The sequence below is a fragment of the Ambystoma mexicanum genome, chromosome 3p (genome assembly GCF_040938575.1).
Source record: "Ambystoma mexicanum isolate Mex_15411 chromosome 3p, UKY_AmexF1_1, whole genome shotgun sequence".
In the NCBI taxonomy this organism is placed as follows: domain Eukaryota; kingdom Metazoa; phylum Chordata; class Amphibia; order Caudata; family Ambystomatidae; genus Ambystoma; species Ambystoma mexicanum.
Genome location: NC_090925.1, coordinates 706,054,274 through 706,080,202, shown reverse-complemented (window position 1 = coordinate 706,080,202; position 25,929 = coordinate 706,054,274). Strand labels below are relative to the sequence as shown.

The window sequence follows — 25,929 nt, the reverse complement described above, 5'->3', positions numbered from 1 at the left end:
TGCTTGTTGCGGCAGTCATAAGAAATGGAGGGGAAGCAGCTGTGGTGGACATCAAGATCAACAGCGCTGACCTAAAAGGGAGGCATGAAGGTGGTGGAGATGTACCCACTGCTAAAGCCCAAGGAGGCCATTTTGGAATAGCCAGGATTTCAACGTGCCGTGGTATGATATGGTCGGGGACAATAGAGATTGCTGTAGGGTTGGAGGCCGACATGCTGGGTCCATTTCTACACAAGGGCCTCGCCATGGTCTTCCTTCTCTGGAAGACCGGAGATTCCAATTACAGGGTCACTCTGCTTCTTGTGGGCCTGAGATTGTGGGAAATGAAAGTGCACTCTTTTATTTGGCCAGTTGTTTGAGGTGGATTGCTTTACAGCAGAGGCAGCATTTGGAACAGTTTGCTGACCGTGGTGAGAACCAGGGTAGATTAATCAGGGTGACTGCGGCTGATGTGGTGGAAGCCTCTGATGCCAGGGGTGAGGCCGGCGCAGTGTTCATGGGGGCTTTGCACGAGAGCTGGAAAGGTTGCTTGGCAGTGAGTAGGGTGTTGTCACATACAATGCAAATGAGTCACAAGTTCAACGCATGGCAAGGGTCAAGCACAACCTTTTCTCGGATTATTAAAATGCTCATTAATAATAGCACCTGCTATGTAAGTAGCAAGAAACAATATGTGTTTCTCATTACAAGAGGTTTAACTTTTCATTGTCACAATCAAGAGCTGATTTAATTAAAATTTGACCAAATTCTTTTTTTTTTAAGTCACATCATTGTATTATTAAATGGAGACAGGACACACACATGCACACCGGGCATGCGCACAGCTATACTTCCCTTAAGGCCCAGCTTCTCCTCTGAGCCCTTTCTCTTCGTTTCACATTCTGGAAGGCTCTCGTGTTTGGAGTGACAGATTGTGCGGCCATTTTATCATCTCATCCAAATCCCTATGCTGTCATAATGAGTACACATTTTTCATGGTTACGCATTCTTTAATGTTTGGGTCAATGTTTTGAGAAATTAAATGGAATGGAATTATAACATTATATCAGATTATTTGATATGGTTATTCTAGATTTTTATAAAGTGCTTTGCTCAGTAATTCATGTCTACATGTCTAATTATGACTTATGCCAAAGGTGACCATTAGACATTGATATTGGACATTTTTTTTAAACAGTCAGTTTCCAAGATATAACAATTCCATAATTTTCATTTTTAATAGCTTGTTTTTCCAAGTATACCCACCAGACGGTCCTTCTTTCTTGGAAAGGGTTACTCAAATTAAAACCAAAGATCTGTTTCGACTGTGAGCACCAAGGTATAATCACTAATCATTAACAACAAGTGGAAAATAAACAACTCAGTTGTAGTCCTTCCCGCCTGGTCTGCTGATCCCTTAAATTGTCTGCCAGAACCCCAGCAAAATGCCACAAAGAGCCTATCTGTGTCTACCCCACATCCCCCGTGTGGTCAATCCGCCCTCACTGTGGTGGTGACATTCCTGCTGGACACACATAAAAGGTCAATGCATGTCACCATATACCAGTCCAGCCACCACTTCTGTTGTTTCCTCTGTCTCTGTTGATAAAATTCTACTTTTAACCATAAAAAAACACAACTCCTCCCACCCCCTTTCAAGAAATCTATGTTTTATCCTCTGGTCGCATCACTGTCAACAACGGCTGTGGTGACTCTATCACACACTCACCTGGCAAGGTGACTCTCGCCCTCAGATAGAGAGACAGAGACATACAGTGAAACCGAAAGTGACAGAGACAGAAGATAGATAAAGATAGAGACAGAAGGAGAGAAGAAAGGAGACAGAGCGAGAAAGAGACAGAGAGAGAATTCTAGAAATGCTTGTGATACATCAGGCACAGGCAGGGACATCATTTCCCCAAATTGCCAGGGGTAGTGGAAGTGACACGACACTTGACCTCTGAAAACCCCCACCCCCAAGTGACATCACAGGAAGTGATGGAACACAACATTTAACCCCATGACAAAATAGGCAGTGGAGTCACAAAGCATTGTTCCTCAGTACACTAAGAAAAATATGGTTACAATATCACTGTAATATGATATAAATTTCATCACCATATGTAGCGTTGATATCAGTGTGTACAGGCCCATATTATCAAGGTCTTTCAGGTGGGTAATTACCAAATAGGATGGCAGCATGTTCCCCTGCCCAATGGACCTTGACAAATACCCGCTGGCTACTGGTTGCAGGCCATGGGTAGCAAGGGAGATGCAGAGGTCGCAGCTGCAACCCCCAAATGACGTCAATGGGTGCAGGTAGTAAAATAATATTTTTGCATATACATCTGTATACTGGAAAAAAATGCTTAGTTGTACAAAGTGGCAGCTGCTGTATTGCCAGTGAAGAACTAACAGTATCCTGTGAAACGTGATGGCCACGTTACATGCAGTGGCAATTCACTGCCCTATATAGTGATTTATTTTGAAATCATGTTAAATTACTTTTACAGCTATATCAGAAAATGAATGATTCTTTTAAACTTATTTCAGTTGTATCTCAAAATGAATAGGTTATTCATTAACAGTTGTTAGATTTCCTTTGCATGATGTTTTAGGAGACGAATATCACCAGAAATACGTTTAAATAGTTTAATTTCAATTTTTTTAAAACGCATGCATTGCACTGCCGTGTTTTTCTTCAGCAGTATTGGTACATCCCACATGATATTTTAACAGAGAAACATATCAATTCTTGAATTTGGTGATACATTCATTTTTTAAAACACATTTATCGTACTTAACCTTTTAAATAAGTCTAAACTAATCACATTAAATATTTTTAAACGTTTTTAAAATATGGATTTCTGCTGTTAACTGTCCTCTTCGCCTTCATTTTAACTTCATTCACAATCTGTTCCTGTTTATTTAGTTCCCAAACAATGTCCCAGTTAGGAAAGAACTGGTCCACAGAAAGACAATATTCTTTCCAGCAGCTTCTAACGTTAAAAGTGAAATCCTAGCTTCGAAAGTCTCAGAATTCAGGTGCTTAAGTGGTTTTCACCAGTTCACTTCACATCATCAGCCAGCATAGATCCCTTGAATGGCTCCCCCATTGCTAACTTGAACTTTAAGACAGCTGGCATAATGAAGGGGTGATTGCTGGATGTCCATGCCCTGGCCAACCCCTCTTCCTCAGCAGTCAAGTCTTCACCCTAGCGTAGAGAATTGCGAATATGTTTTTAAGACTTGAGCTGGAGTTAGCTTAAAGGATAGTTCCGGGACTTATTTTTTATTGTCCCTACGGGTCGGCCATGTGTTTGTAAGCATAAATCGGTAGATCGTAGGAAACTTTCCTATGGACCTTACCCGACTTTTCGCCCATTATCGCACTCGAAATCAGCCTCCATTTTGTGATAATCCTATCATTCCGCCGCATCGACCTGGCTCACCTGCCTTTGCGGCACTAAATCAAATCCCCCGCCCCTGAAACAGACTTTATCAAAACATTCATATTCCCCGCCTCTATCCGTGACGTGACTGAGCTGCGTAGGCAAACGCGCCCAGGCGTCTTCTACGCGACTCCACACAGACCCCGGAAATCAACACAGATCAGCTCACAATACAGCGCACCACAATTCGGAATATGAAACTGTACTTTGAAATCAAACCGCAAGATTGTAAATGTGGTAAAGTACATTTATTTGACATCAAATGTTTAGAGAATATTCAGCGATTTGCATTTTTATTTGCTCATGTTCCAAAAAGTTCGTATTGAGGAACGCGATGGTCCTTTGCTGTACACAGGGTCTTAGAGCATCTCACAATACAGCGCCACAATTCGGAATGTGAAACCGTGGTTTAAAAGCAAACGGCAAGATTGTACATTTGGCAAAGTACGTTTATTGGACATCAAATGTTTAGAGAATATTCAGCGATTTGCATTTTTCTTTGCTCTCGATCCAAATTAGTTCGTCTTGAGGGAAGCGATGTTCGTGTGCAGTACACAGGGTGTTGGTTTACGATAAAAATAAGCTCTTCGGTCGCACTGATAATCGCATGGCTGTTCCAACAACGAGGCACTAGGCCACCACAACGGTAGGTATGTTGCATCTAACCGTTAGTACCGCGTAAGGGCATACTTGTACTTGGCGATCGTCCCATAAAATGGTCAGGGTGGTAACGTTGTTCACGCGGAGAAGCAACTGGCGGCTGTAGAAGCCGTCCGCCGGTGTCTGGTACTCGTGACACAGACAGTAGTGAATGATGTACCTAAAAACATAAAAAATGAAATTAGTCTCACCATCAGATCCTTATTAAAATCATAGCGAGGACAGCGCTACTGGGTGTACACAAGTGTTTAAAGGCGTGGCGAGGCAGGGAGGGGGGGGGGAGTGGAGTACAAGGTAAGTAGCATAAAATAATAAATAAATAGGGCCAGCTGGTGGCAAGTGCAAGGTAAGTGCAGAACAAGTGCTGGGAAGGGGGGGCTGTAGGATACTGAGACAGTCCCCCAGTGCAGGGGTTGACAGGGAGGCAGTGCAGGTGGAGAGTGGAAGGGCCCAGGACCGAGGTCGCAGACAGTGGACCAGTTGTAGCAGGGGAGAGGGAGAGAGAAAGCAGAAGCAAAGAGGAAGGTTTTGAGGTGCTTCCGTAAAAGGAGATGGTTCTCATCAAGATAGTGTGCGGTACAAAACAATATGCCACATAGAACGAACAAGTACAACTGAACCCGTCTTTAAAGCCACTGTATAGTAATGAAATTGGGGTATAAACTCATCAAAAGTTACTTACATTATATTTGCATTTTCCATTGTGTCTCTGTGTAGGGCAGACCCGAAACACCACTCCTTCTTTGCCGACGTTACTTCTTCTAATGAACGTGGCTCATCGTTTCGTTTCGGAAATTTTATTCATTATCTTTTCTTAGTCTTTCAGGATGGTCCCGGCCTGTCAAGGTCAAATCACAATAGAACCTTATATTGGGTCGTGGGCCGTTCCGCCACCCGAGCAAAACATCAAAGCAGCTGACCTTCACTTTGAGCGAGCACACATTTCTAGTTAGCTGCAGTTAGTGTAAGGGCATCTTGTCTGCGTGCCTTTTTTTTTATTGTCCCTATGGGTCGGCCATGTGTTTGTAATACGGAAACATTCTATAATTTTTGTAAAAATGATTTATATTACTGTTTGGTTTAATTGCAATGGGCCTGCAACATGAGGAGACTCGAGAGAACAGACAATCAAATTACAATCATTTAAACCGTGATGTGTATTTCTCAATGAGCTCTGCTTTAGGTGGACATGGAACAGAGGCAATGTTGGGTGGCAATGCAGTTGTCCCCTGCATAGGTTCGTTCACCACTCCATGTATGTGCCTATCGAGGACATCTACGATAAGTCTCTCAATAAACTCATATTGCATATCCTCAAACACTGGTTTGATCACCCATTGTTTACTTCTTTTAGTGAAGGCCTTATTGTAGCGAAGCGTCCCTAAAGTTCCGGTCGTCCTACTTTGTTGACGGCCAACATTATGGTTATGTGCCAAGACCGCTAGAAGAGTCCGATTTATCATGCCTTCCATGCCAAAATGCAATCTTTTGGGCCTGTACTTTAGGCACATATTGTGGAACACCTCCAAATCTCCTGTGTGGCAGAATTCCGTGAGTCCCCTCAAATCTCTTGTTATAGTTTTATCAAATACAATCTTTTCAATGGCCTTGTGAGTGGGTGATGAAGGAATCAACCACTTCTTCTTCCGTGCCTCCTCTGTGGACAAATGGCCATGTTCACATTTGTGGAAATGCTCATTTGTCGACCATCGATGTACGTTGCTACAGTGCAACATTACTGACCGCCATTTTTCCAGTAGAATTTCCAACGACCCTTCACATGTTTTTGAGCTCCACCAAAGATGGTTGCTGATTGACTTGGACCACTGTGAAATACCTTGCATATCTTTTTTTTTTCCTGCAGCCGACAATTTTTTATTGATTGTTTTTGCAAGATGCCATACGTCAAATTGGTGATTTATATTTTTGTACTCTTCTCTCATTGTCTTGGCAATTGAAACGTGTCTGTCCGTGGCTATCAGGTCGATCACCATTCCCCGCGATTGTAGTTCTTGCAATGATGCTACAAAGCCAACTTTCTCCATGGCCACTGAGGATGTACTTTGTGACACCTGCACGACCACCGAACTCACAATTTTCTTACTTTCCATGTCCTGAAAGTGGTAGGTGCAGTACTTGGCTGAAAATCCTGGGCTGTCGCACTGTCCATCACCGGCTAGCCTGAAGCGTTTGCCCGCGAATGTACTTTCCATTGACATTTTTTCCATTCTCCAAGCTTCGCTGATGGCTGGAAATAGATAATCGGTTTGGTATTTGTAGAACTGACTTTTCGCAATGAAATGGATTCCCACAAACTGAAAGAAATACTGTAACTTTTTAAAACTTGAACCACTAAAAAGTGCGGCCGCTGCACAAAGTAGATTGCCTGCTGGCAGTTGCCCCAGCATGGGTTGTGCAGACCATGCGAACGGATGATATTGTGTACAGGTGGCATGTATTTTAAGGTTAGTGCCTCGAATTGCACGAGTCACATTAATCAATGGCTCCCCACATACTTCCCCACCAACCCAATGCCCACATTTCATCATCATAATAATATCCATCAAACAGCTATCGAATACAATGAATTTGGCCTCTTTCCTTATACTGTCACTCTGCATCCCAGCTGGTTCGGCCTGTAACGTTGAGGACATGTCACTCGCATGAAAGGTACAATCTCTGATATCGTCTTCCGCTATGCTGAGTGATATTGATGGTGTTTCATTGTCGTCCACTTCATTCTCTTCCATTGCAACATCTGTTCCTTGTCCGGAGATGGGAGAAAAAAACAATGTCTTCAACTTTCGCGCGCTCTTATTTTTTGCGGGTGTGGATTCTGTGAATTGATCTCCGACTGCATCCAAACTACCAGGAGGACATTCACTATCAATGGCTGGTGGTGGTATAGCTCCGTTGTCAATCACTTCATATTCTTCCCATTGGCACGATGCATCTCCAGTCTCAAGTCCCTGCCAAAAGGTTTGACAAGCAACATCTCTCGTTCGCTTCACTGTCTGTGTAGATCTAGTTCTTACACCCACTCGCAACTAGAGGACAGATTAGAAAAGGGATGTTCAGTTTAAACACAACTTACAGTATTGAACTATTGACAGTGAAAGACAACATAATATAGTGAACAGGACACTAACCTTCTTTTGCTTTCTTTTCTTTGAAACTTTCTTGCCTCGAACTTCAACATCTGGACGCTGTTGCTCCGACTCGTGTGTGCATGTCTCCACTTCCTCTCGCGCTGCAACGACTATATTTTCATGATATATCACTGAGGCTCCATCGACTCCCTGAAACATAGAACTTTCATTAGTATGTATAATAATATTGAAAACACAAAATGTACTTGGGGACCAATACCCATACGTACATCTCAATAGCAAAACACGAATGAACGCATTGTGTAGAACATTCAAACGACAATAGTTCACGCATTGTTGATCTAGTTAGATTGAACTGTCAAGATCCATACCTCGGGCTCCGCATAGACTTCCATTGATGATATTATTGAAGATGACGCTTCAGCAACTCCCTGAAACACAGTAATTGCATTGGTATGGTTTTCTATTTTGTTTAAAAGAACATAAACTTTCTGCAGGCGTCAACGGCTCATCTAAATAGACCTGCACAAATGATCAGTTGTCTAAAATAAATAATGGATATCTAAATATGATTCGATTTGCCCCATCGTTGGAAGTGTCACCACCCAGAGATCTGCATCAACTACTAGGGGTGATGTTCTTGTTGAAGAAGCTCCGTCAGCTCCCTGAAACATAGTACTTGCGTTAATAAAGAAGGAAGTATAGCGGATGTAATCACGTCATTTGATCTCGCATGATTGATCTGTCAATATCCATACCTCGAAATGCATAAGAACATCAAGGGACGCTGTAACTGCGGTGCACACTTCTGCAAGCTGTTGCGCCGACCCGTAACTGCATGCTCCCCCTTCTTCTTGGACTAATGCTCCATCGACTCCCTGAAACATAGGACTTTCATTAGTAATGAACACAATATTGAAAAAAGAAGACATATAGGAGGGCGACGACAGAAGGACATACCAATGGCTAAAAACGAAAGAAACATTGTGTGTAACAATCACGCTACAAGAATGCAAGATCTGATGATCTCCATCGATGGAACTGTCCGGAAACGTACCTCGAGCATCTGAGTGACATCTACGGTTGTCGTCAATGCGTTGGACTCCTCAGCATCTCCCTGAAAGACAGTACTTGCATTATTTTGGATAACAATAATTATAACTGAAAACAAAGACTAGAGGACGAGTACTGTGGTGTACCATTAGGTAAAATAATTACACGATCAATTAAAACTATTGATTTACATGCCTAAAACAAGTCAGTGTCAGAATAGCTAAGTAAGATTACCCGATAGGCGCTTGAAGTGGCTGATGACTGCAATAACGACACGGATGGAGAATCTTCCGCCTTCATATTGAGTGGATACATAAATGGGGAAATTATTGTTAGCTAATGCTACACACTACCGCAAGGCCGAGAGACAAATACGTAAACTTGACTCACCAGTGGAGGGATGTGGACGAATAGAGTGGGAATAGCGGTTGAGAGCAATTTTCGCCTCGCTCGCGGTGTTTTCTTCTTTATTAGCAATGATGTGGAGTACATGTCTGGGCTAAAGTGCCTGCTGCAGATGCGGTATCGATCACCCCTCTTGTCCGCAAAGACTTCTAGGACTCTACTTTCTAGCTCAGAGGCTGGATATCCGCAATATCGGACCCATTCTCTTATCTGATCTATTGTCTTAGGGAAAACATGCATTATAGTATCTTCAGATTTGTTATGGGTCTTCGAAGTGCAACCGCCAATGGAACAGGCAGGCATTATGGAAAGTTCTGAAAAGTAAAGATCAACAATTCTCTATGAATACCAATGTGTTAAAACATTAAATGACACATAAAAGGTTCAATGCAAGGTCCGTTTTGGTTCTTGGAACTATACACGTTATTCACATGCGGATAAGTATTTCAATAACTTTCAAAAAATAGAAAAAGTAATTTGACTAAACTCAGAACATGTGACTAGTTCCTTGCATGTACTGTCGTGAACGAAAAGAAAACATGGATGCAATTTGATGACTACTAGCAAATAGATATAAATTAAAAAATTGGACGCAAAATGATTATGGTACATGGACTTACCTTGACGAACAAACAGTTAGATGCAGGGATCAGAGTAGTTTCTTGTCGTAGAACAGGGAGCAGTTCACAGGTTGCAAACTGACGAGTTTGCTCAAAGTGGTCACGGAAGTTCACAGAGACGAAGAGCAGATAACCAGCACCTTCACGGGTTGACTAGCAAAGCGCAAAGAAGTTCTCATTAGAAATATGAAGTGGGTTATAAAGAATTCGAAACAGGGGTGTGTTTGTGAATGAATGACGTGTATATGTCGTGGCATTATGCGGATTGCAGGGGGGCGTCCAGCGTGAGGGGGGATGCTTGGCAGGAGACACGGGGTCTGGAGGTAGACATGGGAACAACAACCCATGCTCTATAGACCACTTTGAAGTGTACATGGTCTTTGGCACCTCTTGGCCTTTATCGCTCCCTGACAGCTCCACTTGCCAGCAGCGCAAGTACCCTGGTGCGAACTGCCTTTGATAGGGCGGGGGGTGGATCGGGGCGGTGGTCGTGCAGACAAGACACAGGAAGACTCGTGAATGGAGACACACTTATGTGGATTGCAGGGGGGCGTCCAGCGTGAGGGGGGATGCTTGGCAGGAGACACGGGGTCTGGAGGTAGACATGGGAACAACAACCCATGCTCTATAGACCACTTTGAAGTGTACATGGTCTTTGGCACCTCTTGGCCTTTATCGCTCCCTGACAGCTCCACTTGCCAGCAGCGCAAGTACCCTGGTGCGAACTGCCTTTGATAGGGCGGGGGGTGGATCGGGGCGGTGGTCGTGCAGACAAGACCCGTTTGCCGCAGGGCCTCACCAAGGAGAGGCCATCTAACTGAATGTAAGAGGATGGCTGCAGGATCTACTACATGGAAGGCAGGGGGGTGAGTTTATAAATACCTCACCCTCCCAGGAGAATATATGGGGGTCATCTCTGTACCCGGTGCCCAAAAAGAGGATTTATTATGATCAACCATATTTATTATTTACCTATAACCATGTTTTGTATCAATAAAATCCAACAGCTTTTTATTGCCAACGCTTGATGCCAACCCACAAAATAATATATGTATGACTGCTGCATATATGGGTTCAACGGTTATGTGGATTGAAGGTGTGCGGCCAGCGTGAGGGAGGATGCTGGCCGGAGACATGTGGTGTGACAAGACAAGGCACTGGAAGGCTATTCAACGGAGACACACTAGATTCATTTAAAAAATCAAAACAACCATTGTTAAAATATATGTTGGGCTTTATTTTAGATTTTAATTAAACATAAATAATAAACATTACACATTGTAAAGTTGAGGTTGCAGCACATCGAGGGAAAATCCGCGGTATTGTCCACTGTCACTGGGGAAATGTTGTCTAATGGCAAGTACCGCACAGGCAGGTATTACTCTCCGAACGCGGTGTCCGAGCCTCCCGTGAAGCCACCAAGTGAAGCAACGATAGGCCACCAGCCTGTACCACCTGTGAAAAAAAAAGATGCAAACTGTATTAAACTGACCAAACTTTCTTATCAATGTCGATTCAGGTAACACTTATAAAAAATTATATCTAGAAAATGCACTATATGGAACCAATTTACATGCGTTCGAATGATATGTAAATGTAATTTTATATGTGGGAGACGACCATGAAATAGTGGTGGCATCACTGACATCACAAACAGAGTATACTTACTCGTTACTGGGATTACGCGGACGAACAGTGCCACGAAGTTCGTGCATAAGCACCATCATCATCCTCAACACTGTCCGTGAGAGGCAGGCTTCCCTGAACTCTGGCAGCTCGGTGATGCATTGCGGACTTTGCTCGCCTTCCTGCAGACTTTGCTCGCTTTCCGAAATGTAGGCCAAGCACCCGGAATTTTCACGGCAGCAGCAGTTCTCCTCCTCAGTTGGCATTAGCTCGCACCGATTGCACGTGCACCAGGTGGAGACGCCGTCCATGCGACATGGTCCAGGCTCTTCATCCGTTGACTGGTCCTCCCAACTGCCGTCCGAATCCCCATCGTTTTCGCGTGCTTGCCTTTCCAGTAGTTCCTCCTCGGTGTACTCGGGCTCGTACATATACGGCATTATTGTGGCCATTGTGCGGTAAAGATAGTAAAATAATTTACAGAGATGGTACAGGTGTTCACACGGGCTACAAGCGGCGAAGGTAGCTGACCAGAGCACTGAAACGAGTCACAGAATACTCAAAGTAACACAGAGAGAGGAATGGAATCGAAAATCTGCTGCTGTATGTTGTGAAACGGTCTGTTTATACTTATTGGGGAAAGAGGCGTCCTGCCATTTCCATGGCAACACGTCAATAGCTGAGGCGCAGCGATTGTTGACACGAGACGTGCTTGAAATGGGCAGTACGCGTCTGCTGATGTCAGGCTCAGGGGCGGGGGATTTGATTTAGTGCCGCAAAGGCAGGTGAGCCAGGTCGATGCGGCGGAATGATAGGATTATCACAAAATGGAGGCTGATTTCGAGTGCGATAATGGGCGAAAAGTCGGGTAAGGTCCATAGGAAAGTTTCCTACGATCTACCGATTTATGCTTACAAACACATGGCCGACCCGTAGGGACAATAAAAAAAAAGTCCCGGAACTATCCTTTAAGTTAAACGAATGGGACAATCACTATGCTTTATTTAGATGTTTCCCCAAAAAGCATTTAGTTAAAAAAAATATTGAAATAAAATAACCCAATTTACATGAAAAGTCATCCACCTTTTAAAATGTTTTTTTGGCCACCGTTTCACAGTCTTTATCTTCTGAGTGTGAGTCACACCCGAGACACGGACAACTGCGCCCGCCCTTTATTCAGCCTCTCCTCATGCAATTGGTATAAGGCACACAGCCGATCCTGCAGTAACACCAAAGAAGTACCGTAGCGGTCACTCAAAGAGGCGGGCGCCGGGCAGGATGAAATACAGGACTTTGATAAGGAAGGATTTGAGTAAAAAACATCAGCGTATTACCTCGTCCTCACCCAAGTCCTTATCTTATGAGGATACAGCAATCCGTGTCATGGCTATGACCAATAGTTCTGCTCAGCCGGGGACCAGTTATGCAGTAAACATTACATTTCCAACTGGCCAAGCAGATAAGGGATTTATAGAACACCCATCAATCAACAGCGGCCATGGGGGTGCTGCTACCATAAAACCTATTCACTGTCACAATGACACTGCTGTCTGTCTCCAAGAGGAGGCGCAAACCTGGAGCCAGAGAAAGAACCGTTTGAACATGAAAAACTGCATCTTATGCTATGTTAGTTGGATTTATAACACACACCGCCTCCATTTGCATGGTCTCCAGGCGATCTGGCAGATATGAAAATAAGAGAGGGTATAATTTGTTGCTAGGAGGAGAGCGAGAATGCACACATGCTTTTGCTACGGTGTTTGGTAGTTTCAGTTTGAAAAATAAATGGTCACTGTTTCTGGGTTAGCTTTTTGGTGGTCTGGGTTGGTGGGCGTGAAAAGCATTTGTGTCCATGTGGAAGACCTTGCGCATCCGTAGCGTAAGGATGCATCGAGAGCATTAGGATTGTGTCAGTTATTGGAGGAGCTGTGAAGTTCTGCTATTTGGTGCCAATGCAGAGGGGTGTTATAGATATTGTGCGTGTGTGACATAGCTGGTTTCCTAGTGGTATATTTGCAGGAGTATGGAGGGTATTAGTATGGGTTATTGGGGAATGAGAGGGCAGTTCTCATGGCATTGGGTTAAATCACAGTCACGCAGGTAGCTTGCTGGGTAGCTGAAACTCAGTGTTCCCCAGTCAGCTATTTTTGATCTCTCTTTGACAATGGCCTATGGCTTATGACTTAGCTCTGCATGTTAATCAGCCATACTTTTTTTTCCTACTTCATTCCCTTGGGAAGGGATTCCAGAGTTTTGTTGTGATGCTTGAAAATGCTGATCCAGCATATTCCATTTTTGTATAATGTTTGGGTCCAAAGCATATGACATTGCTCCACCTTAGGGTTAAGTTTGGTCTGTAGACTGAGATGTTTTCTTGCAGGAATTCTGCTTCCTGTCCATGAATTTCTATGTGAAGAATACAGAGTGTTTTTAATTAGACCCCTTTCTTGACTGGTAGCCAGTGTACGGATCTTAGTGCTGGAGTGATATGTTCACTCTTGTTGAGTCTTAGATAATCTCTAGCTGCTGTGTTATGGACTTGTTGTCGTTTTTTGTGTGAGGTTGTCAGGCATACCAAGGTAATTCTGTTGGCATAGACTATTCTTGACTTGACAAGTGAGGTAATGGTGAGTGTTCGGTGTGTAAAACTGAGAACGGGTAATATCTGTCTGATAGATTGCAGGTGGAATAAGCCTTTTTTTACTACTGCATTAACTTGACATTTCAGCGCTAGCTCGTTGTCAATCAAGATTCTGAGATTTCCTTTACCACTTTGGAGGCTTTTGGTGTGGTTCACATTTCCGAAGGCCATGGTATGGGCGGTTGGATAGAAGCGTTGTTGGGCACGATTAAGATTTCAGTTTTATCCGTGTTGTGTCTAAGGTTGTTGTTGCTCATCCATGCACTAATTTGCAAGAGGCAATTGACAAGAGTTTTGTTTAAGTCCTTGCTGGTGGCGATTTTGAAGATGATTTGAGTGTCATCTGCATAGTTGTAGCATGCAAGTCTGTGTCGTTTGATGAGTTTCATGAGAGGAGCCATGTAGATATTAAAGCGTAGTGGTGAGAGGGATGAGGCTTGTGGAACACCACATGTCGATATGCGTGAGGTTGAGATGAATGTGGGTAGCTTGGTGCTGTCCATTCATTCCTTCAGGAATGGTTTCATCTATTGTAGTGTGATGTTGCTTAGCCCTGTTTCTTCTATTCTTTTGACGAGGGTTGCATGTTTGTGCCAAAAGCTACTCAAAGGTCTACTAGTATCAGGGTGGAAGTGATGCTGTGGTCGGAGTTCATTTTTAGATCATCCCAGTTGGAGAGTAGTGCTAATTCAGTCCCTCTCATGGGTCTGAAAACGACTTGTGCCTGGTGCAGTAACTGGTTGGTTTCCACATGTGCTCGAATGTGTCCATATATGTACGTTTCTAGGAGTTTGGCCAGATATGGGATGTTTGATATCAGTTGGTAGCTGGTGGGGTTATCTGTGCTTCCTGTGGGATTTTAGAGAAGGGGTTTAATGTAGTTGTATTTACTGTACTAAAAAATAACTCTGAAACAACCATGCCAAAATGACGAAGAGGTGATCCTACTGCCAGAGCTCATCTTGCCAAAACTCAGACGAGGCAGTACCTCATACATTGACAACAATTCATCCATAGAAGCTGCTGCAAATGAGGATGTGAAAAAGAGGCAGGCATCTGGAAACTGAACCCTGAACCTAGGTCACCAACATACACCCATAATAAATCAAGCAAAAAAATACTTTGATACTAAAGTGGATTGTACAAGGGACCAAATACCCCAATGGATCTCATTTACATTTCGAAGACAGGTGAGAGTACAATGACCAGTGTCAAAGAAATCACCTGAACATAGCAAAAAACCGCCTTGCAAACTATACAGAGAAACTGCAAGAATCAAGGGCTGAAACGCCTCTCTGTAACTTCGGGAAATGACCCATACCAACCCATGGATCGAAAATGTGGACGTAAGGCAGCACCACATATGAGCACAAAAATACGCAGAGCTCCTAGCGACTCCCAGTCCGAAGAGGCTTAACCTACAAGGGACGAGCACATGCACCACAACCGAGTCCTCAGAAGAATGTAGCCAAGCATGCACACCATCACAATGCAGGATAACACAGCTGTTTAAGAGTGAACAAGTTCACTGCCAAAGTCCCAACTGCAGATGCCGTAAAGTAAGTAGAGCAATGGACCACCGCTCTACCAAGCTAGGGGGCAAGTTACTACAGCAAGGCAGCATCCCAGAGAGCAGTGCTTCAGGTAATTCCTTTTAGGCGTTTGTAAGTCCAGAAGAAGGGAAAACAGGACACAGGAAGTCCAAGACTTGTGCAGATATCACTGTGTTTAAAATATGACTTCCAGCTCTGGAACTTGAGAAGCATTCTTAAACATGCTGAGGCAGTTCCTCCTCTCCATCTGGCCAGATTGGGACTTTACCAAACCCAATTGCTACTTTGTATTATATTTTTTTCTCAGACTTTAAAACAAAAGGCAAGACAATTCTGCCTGTCTTTTTTTTACCTAACAATTGACTTCCAATTATTTTGTCCTGGGTATTTTACTCCCAGCAGGTTAAGCATGGGGGTATTTTGACATGTAAAAACATGGAAAGACTTCCAGTTTTAAGGTTTGGAATTTTATAACTTCCTCTCCTAAATATCACCGGCCGAGAGTCTCAACAAAAGGACTGTGTTAGGAATGTAAATTCACTACTCCTGCACGCAGGTGAAGGAAAGGTGGTTTAACCCACTGATACGTGTGAAGTGGAATTCAAAGCTCATGTCTCCAAGGAAGTCTGGAACCAGTATTATATCCCCCAATAAGCCCTCAGCTTCTGCACCACCATTGGAAGCCAATGCCACACTGGTGTTTATTTCCATTGAATTGCTACATGATTCACTTTAACGTTGGATGCAAACATTGCTACAGACATACCTACAACATGCAGAACATAAACAAACAAGTAGTGACTTATTATATAAGACTTGAAGCAGGTACCAGCAATGCCTGTGAGGTGTCATTCTTTCCGTCCAGATAGACCCGAAGTCTGAAAACCTGATGCATCTTCACCATCCAGCCAATCATGCATATGCAGTACTTTGCCATTAGTTCCTGAAACCACCTAGATTTTTAACAAGGACAGACTTGATCCTTTTTCTATTTTCTATGGCAACGGCCATCTTGTTTTTTTTTACAGGAGATTGGGCTTATGCAATAAACCCAGAGCCCGTCTCCCATAAACAAATTAAAAAATAAAACTAGTCACACCCCAGTTGAACCCCAGGGTGCCATTAGCAATCACCCCATGCTTGGGGCGGGGGGGCGTACAGGGTCAGTAACGGTCTGCCAGCTCAAACCGAGGTAGGCCCAAGTGAAGCAAGTCCACCAGAAAAGGACACTCCCAGAAAGGGAAGAGGCCAAAAAGGGATGAGGGGATGAGGTGAACCCCTGCAGCAAGGCCAACATTACTAACAAAACACGAGCCCAACGAATCCAGCATACAGAATGTGCTTGGTCTACAGCTCTCTATAACAGACGCCAATTGAACAATTTGGGAGGGGTCTGCAACCTTTTGGCTCTCTAATTGTTTTGGACTACAACTCCCATCAATCCTATCAAGAACAGGCAATAGCAAAGGATCATGGAAGTCATAGTCCAAAACCCCTGGAGAGCTGCAGGTGGCAGACCGCTAAGGACCAGAAATGAAATGAACCTGAACAGCAATGTCTCAACTCCCACAGAAACCCTGGTGTGGGTTGGATAGGTGTAGGTACACCTAACCACAACGAAAAGGACGCTTCTGCAAAGAATGGTCAGAGGTCTCCAACTCTGCCAAGCTCCATTTGCCATTCACACTTTTTTCAAATCTACCAAGTGGCATAAATCCCACTGCCAGGAGTGGGGTAAAAGGATGGGGACCCTGCTGTGAAGACCCTACTGCTGACACCAAAAGAGGGCCCAAGACTGGAAATATCCTGCATACGGCATGGTCTAGCTGGAGGAGCCGTAGCCCCTGCATGTGTCTGAAACACTTCAAGCAGCACCAGGGTCACAGCCTGTAAAGTGAAGCCCACCCTGAAACATAAATAAAATGAATCCAAATAGCCTTTGAATGTGTCTACAAGGGGTTTGTAGGAGCAGACTGCAGGCCGCACATCAACAAAAAAAAATGAAATAACTTAGAAAACATGACAGAAAACTTAGTCAGATACAATGTCCAGAGACCGCATCTCTCCTGCCCTAAAAACTCTTCACTGGCTCCTGGTTGCTGCACGGATTAAATTAAAATACTTCTCCATCATCCATAAGGCTGTCTGGTGCCAGGAACCAAGCTATCTGGAACTTTCTCTTACTAAATACGCTCCCTCTAGAACTCTACATTACTCTGGTACCAACAATTTGTGTGTAAAGCGTTTTGCTAAACAGAGGAGCGGGGGCTGACCTCTTTCTTCAGCTGGCTCCCTCTTATGGAACAGCCTCTCCCTTCCTCTTCATCTTGAGCTGGACCTCCTCAAATTCCGGGAGCTCCTCAAGACTTTCCTTTTCACCTCCTCCTGCCTTTCTTCCCTCCTCTGCTAATCTCACAGTCGCAGTGATTGGTGACCAGGGCCTTTATGTGTCCTTATGGGCCCTGGCCTCCCACACCCAATCACCTCAGCATCTGCCTACACCCAGAACTTGCCTCAGCACCCACTGGCCTACGCCACTGTAGGCCTGCACTTACCCACTTATTATACTTGGCACTTGCATCCGTTGCTCACCCACGAGCACAAACACTCCGGCACTCACCTCCCACTCCCTCTGTAAAAGCAAAAGGAAATATCGAGGCTGAGTACCCCAAAAGGAAATACATCAAACACTGGATTATAAAGATTCACAGATCTTTATTCTATAATGTACAGTTTACAAAGAAACAAAGTATCAGATAGCTATCTGGCCATCAGTACATCACAGCGAATACCAGTTCTTTCGGTGTGAGAAGTGAGAGGTACTGGACGTCTAAACATTTACACTTTTTATACATTTCTGATCGTAATGTCCAGCCCCCCTACAGGTTAATGATACTCAGTCTAGGGTTCGTGCCGAGTTCACTTCTAGTTTGTCCAACTATATGCATATTTGTATTTGTTTTATTTGTATAGCGCAGACCAGGCCCAAAGGCAACCGGGCGCATATATTAGTGGAACATTATATTACAGGTAGTGGAACATTGCATTACAGTAGTATACATAGCAACATAGAAGTCCCTTTACATTACAGGTAGTGGAACATTACATTACAGTAGTATACATAGCAACATAGCAACATAGAAGTCCCTTTACATTACAGGTAGTGGAACATTACATTACTGTAGTAGACAAATCATCATAGAAGTACCAGCAGGTTGTACACAGAGTATACAGATGACGTTACAAAATCAGGGCAATAATCAGGGCGGAGCAGAACAGAGCTAGGACCCAGAAGGCCGGTCCAAATAGAAGAGCGGTTGTAAGTGGGATGTTGCTAACCAAAGCTTGGCTTTGTGTTTGAATTGGTTAAAGGAAGGTAGCGTTCTGATCGTGAGTGGTACAGTGTTCCAAAGCTTGGCTGCCAGGACAGGGAAGCTAGCGCCCCCGGCAGAATGAAGCTTGAATCTAGGGATCGCAAGACCTTGAGTTTGTGCAGACCTGAGTGCACGTGCTGGAGCATATTGAGTGAATCGCGAGGCTAGGTAAGAGTGGGTCTGGTTGTTAACACATTTGTATGTGAGGGCCAGTGCTTTCAGGGAGATCCTTTGGGCAACTGAGAGCCAATTGAGGTTCTTCCTGTTTTCTGAGATGTGGGCTGATCGGGGGATGTTGAGGGCTGCTCTAATGGCATTGTTTTGGGTCGTCTGAAGTTTGTTGAGATTACCCTGGTTAGTGCCTTGGTACAGTGCATTGCAGTAATGCAATTTGGACATAACCACGGTCCTGGCCAGGGTAATGCAATTTTGGGCAGTAAGGAATGGGCCGCAGGCCGAGATCAATTTGCAGGTGTATGCAGACGCAGCGGCAACTGCATTGGTTTGTCTGGTGAGTGTCAGGGAGGCGTCAAGGTATAGACCCAGAGTTTTGGTGTCTTTAGATACTTTAATCAGATTACCGTCAATGTTAAAGGAGCCAAACAGGGACTCAGTTTGTTAAGTCTCTGTTGCGTGCCTAAGATGAGAAGCTCAGTCTTGTCATCGTTGAGGCACAGTTCGTGCTGGGCCATCCAGGCTTGTATGACAAGGTAAATATCATTAAGGGCTTTAGAGTCAGCAATGTAGTCACCAGTGATGGGTATGAGTATCTGGGTGTCATCAGCGTAATTCGTGTAGGTGACACCCAGATAATAAAGTAAAGCACATCAAATAGAGGTTTGGCGAAGACATTGTAGAGGGTTGGGGAGACACAAGATCCTTGCGGGACTCCACACGGGACTGATGTGGGATCGGCCGATGCAGTAGGGGAGAAAACTCTCATGTGCCTGTTGTCAAGGAATGACCTAATCCAGTTAGAAGCGTTGTCAGAGAAGTGTGCGCTGCCTTCAAGTGCCGACAAAGTATTTGGTGATTGACCAAATCAAAAGCAGCTGATAGGTCCAGAAGTAGTAGTAGGGCCAGTTTACCATTGTCTTTAAGGTCCTCAATTTGGGTTTTGAGATCAAGTAAAGCTGTTTCAGTCCCGTGCTTAGGTCTGAAGCCAGATTGTCTTGAGCCAAGGAGGTTATTGGTCTCTAAGTAGTTCGGAATCTGCAGGTATGCTGCTCTGTCAAGTATTTTGAGTAGGAACGGTACACTGGTGATCGGTCTGTAGTTAGTTGGTGTTTCAGGGTATAGAGTTGTTTTTTTAGGAGCGGGATAACCCACGCGTCCTTTAGGTTGTTGGGTACTGTACCAGTTAGGAATGAAGAATTGATGAAGGTGGTTATAAAAGGAGCAAGCTCATGTGCTGCTTCCTTGATGATAGAAGCTGGGCAAGAGTCACCTTGGCAGTTAGAGGGTTTTAAATTGCGCATGATGTTTTCAACCTCAAGGATGGTGAGTGGGGTGAAGCTAAAGGGGGTGTGAATAAAAGAGGCCGTCTGAGTATTGGAGGGTTTGCTGGTTGGTTTAGTAAGGGGGTTGGTGAGTAAGGTAGTTTGTTTTGCATAAATTTTCGATTGCAAGGTGGTGATTTTGTTTAGGAGAGCGTTCGATGTTGTTACACCATTCGCTGTCTTTAATGAGGTGTCAGGTGCAGGGGATAGGGATTCCAATACTTTAAGGATTTTAAATAACTCCTTAGTGTTAGATTCCCCTTGTAAGATATGTTTGTTGTAGGTCTCCTTTTTGGCTTGTAGAATCGCTTCTTTGTAATTGTGGGTGATGATGATGAGGCGATCTTTGTTGGAGTCACACGGGTGGCTCTTCCAGAGTGATTCAGCCTTACGTTTTACTTTGCGTAAAGTTCTTAACTGCGGGGTGAACCAGGAGTTCAAGTGGGCTTGTTGTTTGGCTTTCCGTAATTTGAGCGGTGCTATTTTGTCAATGGCTTTAAGCAGTGTTTGATTGAAGATATCTACTAAGACAGTAGGGTCGTTATGACGGGACACGCATTTATTCAAGATGGGAAGGATGAGTGGGAGGAGTTTATCCTTGGTGATGTCTTTTTTATTCCTTGTGGGAATGGCAGGAGCTATTGTGGGAGTAGTGCGAGGGTTGGTCGCTGGTAAGTGGAAGATGATGATGTGGTGGTCGGACCAGGCACAAGCGTGGTTGGAAGTTATGTATGTGTTGCAATTAAGGTCAGTGATCCAATCGAGCATCCTGCCCTTAATATGGGTAGGTTCGTCAATGCGTTGTTGGAAGCCTAAGTTAACTAATGTGGTAGCGACCTCAGAGGCCAGGTGATCCTTGGTGTCGAGAAGGCCCAAGTTAAGGTCACCTAGAAGCAATACCTGTGCGTTGGGTTTGGTATTGACAGTCAAGATGGCCGTGATGTCATCTATGAAGGAGCCAAGTGGACCAGGAGGTCTATAGATAAGGTGGAGAGTAGCAGTGTTAGTTGGAGATAGGGTGAGTTTCACCGGGAAGGATTCTGCAGAGCTCAGCTCAGTGTTGGGGATGATTCTAAGTGTAATATTTCTGTGTATGAATGCGACTCCACCTCCTTTGGAAGTTGATTGACGGTCCGCTCTAATGATAGAGTAGCCGTTGGGGATGGCGAGGGCAAGGAGTGGGCCAGAGGCTGCGTGTAACCAGGTTTCGGTAATGGCTATGAAATCGAGGTTTTGGGTAGTGATGAGGTCGGAGATGTCCAACGCGTGGGCCGTGATAGATCTAGCGTTGATGAGGGCACCCTTAAGTTCTTTGGAGGAAATGGTGCTAAGGGATGGTGGTGCCTTCCGTGTAATATTGATGTTATGTGTGTGCTGAATGCCAGTGGCACGAGGGGCACGGGGCAATCTGGATCCAAGTCTAAGATTCCTGACTTGGAGCGTGCACGGTTGATTAGGTGTAGGTTTGGTGGCGAAGTGTTGGAGCCATAGGGCCGGGTCATTGAGGTATGGGTTACTAATAGGCATTGTGGGAAAGTGTGGGGTGGAGTGACGAGGGTTGGTCTTAGTGGTGCTGGGAGTGGGGGGATAGAGCAATGTGCAATGATGAACCCTGCGATGGTAGCAAGAATGAGGTGGCTAACAGGTGGCAGTGGTCACATATCGTGATCCAGGTGTCCTAGCCGTCTGTGCGCTGAGGTGGGCGAGCACTGGGAGGTGCGTAGAGGGGTTCTGCGCTGGGCAAAGGTGGGTACGGCCGGGGGGTGGTAGTTCAGGTATAGTTTGCTGGGTAGGTACATGTGCAGAGATGCAGTTGAAGGCTCAGGAGTAGTGGTTCAGCTAATCTGGGTAGGTAGGTACATGTACAAAATGCAATCAGTGACTCAAAGGCAGAGATTCAGCTAATCTGACTAGGTAGGTACAAATACAAAATGCAATCAATAACTCAAAGGCAGAGATTCAGCTAATCTGACTAGTTAGGTAAATGTGCAAAATGCAATCAATAACTCAGAGGCAGAGATTCAGCTAATCTGACTAGGTAGGTACATGTGCAAAATGCAATCAATAACTCAAAGGCAGAGATTCAGCTAATCTGACTGTGTGCATGCCGCAAATAGCGAACAGCTAGATTAATGACAAGCGCTGTGCGGATACTGCGCAAGGAGAATGATGTGCATACATAAGAGCATATAGAGGATGAGGAGTCATAATTTAGCATACAAGCACGTGTGGTCTGTTAGCGACCATGCAAGCCACCTAAAATGGAAAAGTAAACATGGGGCTAAATGCAAGATGTGCAGTGTGCAGGCAAGTAATGCCAACCTACCTAAAATCGAGAATCATACATATGGCAAAAATGCAGTATGCAGGTAAGCGATATCAATCCTCCTAGATTCAAGAATCAGACATATGGCAGAAAAATGCAGTATGCGGGCCACTAGCATATTGAGTGGCGACGAAGTGTCTAGGCAGGGTATAACTCAACAAGCACAACGGCAATGGTGGCGGGATGGCGCGAGGTAGAGATGGTAGTAGCACGTTATTACAGTTGCACGTAACGCTGGACGCACGCTATAAGCAGTGTTTCAATTTGAGAGGTGCTAGGTCAAGCAGCAGTGTGTTTGAGGGGACCTTATGTCTCACTCACCTTTGAAAGAGTCTGTTGGAATCTCTGCTCGGCAAACAGTGCGGAAAACAGGAGGCAAAACAGGGCCTTTTCACTGCAGGCCTTATCACGGTAGGGCCGGCTTCTTCCGCCTGCCGGCGGATGCGCCTCGTTATGAGTGCGGGCGTTGCCTAGCAACGCATTAACAACTCGATGGCGGCCATCTCAGGGGCAGGCCGTGGCCGAAAATTACTACGGCTCGAGTGCTTCTGATTTGCAGGGGCACAGGGCACAATAGGAGCACGCCGCAAAAGTCGCGCTCACCTGCTCCGGAGTGCACACGCAGGATGCATGGGAGGAAATCAGCTGCTCCAGCAGCATTAGCATCGATGGATCCGTGTAGGCGACGAGATGGGAGAGGGCTCCTGCCCACCCCGAGGATCCTGCTGCAGTGGCCATTTTCAGTTTACATGTTCAATAAGTCACAATGGCAACAGTGTATTCTCTGATCTAACATTAAGCCTTAACAAACGTCCTATACAATGTAGTTCAACAAGTGTCCACGTTCAGTATTTAGACAGCATTGTAGTTGATGTATGTCCGCGGATCGGACTTGTTGGCGCGCATAATCCTCTGTCTACAAGTCAGGCATGGGACAAGGTCTCTTTACTCGACCCAAATATTCGGCCAACGGACAGTTTAGATATTAACTTCTGTACAAAGGTCAGGACGGCTCAGTTACAAGCGGGAAACACTGTCCACTATTTTAGAACACAGAATTACTTTGGAATGGAAATCAAAATGGCAGATGGACCTAAAATGGCAGCTAAGTCGATCTAAGTTCGGAACTTTGCAGCGCGGATTTCTTCGCAGAGCGACTGGGCTTAGGCCAATATATACAATAAAGGAGGCACAATATCATATCCCGTTTAACACCTCTTCCCCCTCTTCTCTCTCTGCACTTGCATGTTCTGAATACTCACAATGCCTAGTAGGTTCATCTTTATCCTCCAGTGCATATTTTGTTTTCAATCCCATGTTTCCTCCCTGTTGCCTTGTGGGCTTTTTGAAACACAATTTACTTGTAAAAGCACCTCACAAATGCACAATAACAAATAAATAAAAAAATAGTGTGCAGTGTGCTAGAGAGAAATGACTCCATAGTCACACACGATTGACAGGATGTGGTAGGTTTGATGTGGCACGCCCACTTGCTTCGTCACCCCCTATTTTCTAGCCACATTCACATTAGGTCAGATCAAATGAGGTGTTGAGGAGTGGTTGATTGGTGCTATGGGTGAAAATGGGCCCCGGGATGTCCTTGCGTGAGTGCGCTTACAAGAAGAGTGGAGGGGTGAGTGCAGAAAGAGCACAGCTCAGAGATATGGGGCATCGTCAGTGCGTGCATCGGGCCAGAGGTCAAAGCCACCAAGAACCAATAGGCAAAACCTGCTCAGTATCTGTGAGCAGAGACCATGAAAGCTGTTCAGTAAAGCACTTGCGTCACAAGACATTTTTCATAGGGGTGGCCCAATGAGGTCACTGGTGTGGCACACCAAAAGAAACACATAACCGTCAGGCGGGCTGGTGGTGGGGGGGGCAGCGTTTTTATAAGGGTGGCCGTGGCCCCACTTGACCACCCATTGGTGGTGCCTCTGCAGTAAAGCAGGAGGCTTGGCTTGGGGATTAGTAAACACAGCAGTTACCATGTTTGTTGTGGGGTCCGGAGGCAGCCAAAAGAAGACGCTCATGGGTAGAATGGACCACTCAGTTTAGTTTAAAATTAGCCCTTTTCATCTTAAAATGACTTTCACCTGATTATTCTTTTTTTCTTCTTTTTTTTCAGGGACAATGTTGTTAAACTTGTGGTTTATTATCAAGAACTGAACTATGAGCTCATTGAGGAAACTCCAGCCATGCAGGTGAGTTACTGCAGCCACTGGCACTCCTTGGGGTAGTGGGGTCACTGGAGGTTCTTGATATACTAGGGGTATTGGATGCACTCTAGGAGCTGGAGGCAATGAAGCGACTAGAAGCACTAGTGATACCGGGCCATGTGGCTGGCATGCCCACCTCTAGTCAATCATTCGAGCTTGAACCTCTCTTGCCCTGGTTGATATTTTGTCCCCAGTGGTTTACCACCAAGCTAAATCCATCACTCTCAGACAAGTTGAGCCCTGCTTGTCCCACCCCTGTTTGATCTGTCTAGTACATGTTGCTTTCCCCACCAGTGACGTCACCAGCCCACTCTATCCATGTCCTTCAACATGACCATTGAGGTTTGATCTTCAGCGTTTGACCTGTCCTGCATGCTATTCTAGACACCTCTGACCTCTTTTTCGCTATTTCTTTCCCAGCTTGTGGATCTCATCTCCAGTATCGGGGGACTTGTTGGCCTTTGGATCGGGGTCTCGGTCTGCACCGTGGCTGAATTTCTGGAGCTTTGCTTGAGTATTATCACATTCAGTGTCCGCCAGGCTCTGTATCGAGAGAATGACTCACCGCCAAACCCGTACACCATTTCCGATATGGCACTGAACAGCCCCGAGTTGAGTCACCACACCTCTACCTCCAACCTGACTCAGACCCGTTCTCACGATGCTGCACCCCTGCTGTGGCCGCCAGAGTCGGAGAAGCACCAGAGGGGTCTTGTGTTCAGCCCACGCATGGCCCATGAGTTCTGGACCCATGAATGTGGATCTTCTCTGTGAGTGGTACCTCCCAGGGATGTTGAGCGTAAGAAGGTTCATTCCAAATGTGCTTTCATTATTTTCTGGGGTCTTGTTGTGCCCTGAACTGGAAATACATAACAATCCCTGAAGCGTTCCATCTTTGAGCAGCCCATGTGACATCTCTTTCCCTCTCATGTGTGAGTTCTGTTTCTCCTTCCAAGCTGTTTTCCATCTCTCACTTGTGGATCCGTCGCAGTTTGCCATTTACCAAAAAACAGAGAACACCGTCTTACATATAGCGCTCACCATGAACCTTAAAACATACCTGCCACACAACCCTATAAACAACCTCAGAAAACCACTTAAAACAAGGTCCAGACAGATAATATCAGCAGCTTGTTGACTCGTTACACCCAGGTGAAATCATTACACTACTCCAAATCAGTCAAACACACTTCATCCAGGTGACTATACAAATATTTCAAATTTTATTAAATGTACATATGTACCAAGAAAGTTATGATGGGTTTAAAAAGGTTTGAAAAAAACCGTTCACACGAAATGTGAAAGTAGGAAAGTACATTTGAGCCAAGTCACACATTCCATCGTGCCACCTGGTAGCCATCGCTGGAAGTTCTCCAGTTTTGAGCCACAAAAGCAAGGCTTTGTGGGCATGCAAA

General features: G+C 44.9%; 1 protein-coding gene across 1 annotated transcript in view; it reads left to right on the top strand.

Moving 5' to 3' along the window:
• Nucleotides 1-25,929, top strand: part of LOC138579944 (acid-sensing ion channel 1-like) — a 316,805-nt gene that overhangs the window by 205,719 nt on the left and 85,157 nt on the right. The window contains exons 9-10 of the mRNA XM_069650164.1: nt 24,424-24,499; nt 24,935-25,284. Of these exons, the coding sequence (XP_069506265.1) occupies nt 24,424-24,499; nt 24,935-25,284 (426 nt within the window). The remainder of the gene's footprint in view (nt 1-24,423; nt 24,500-24,934; nt 25,285-25,929) is intronic.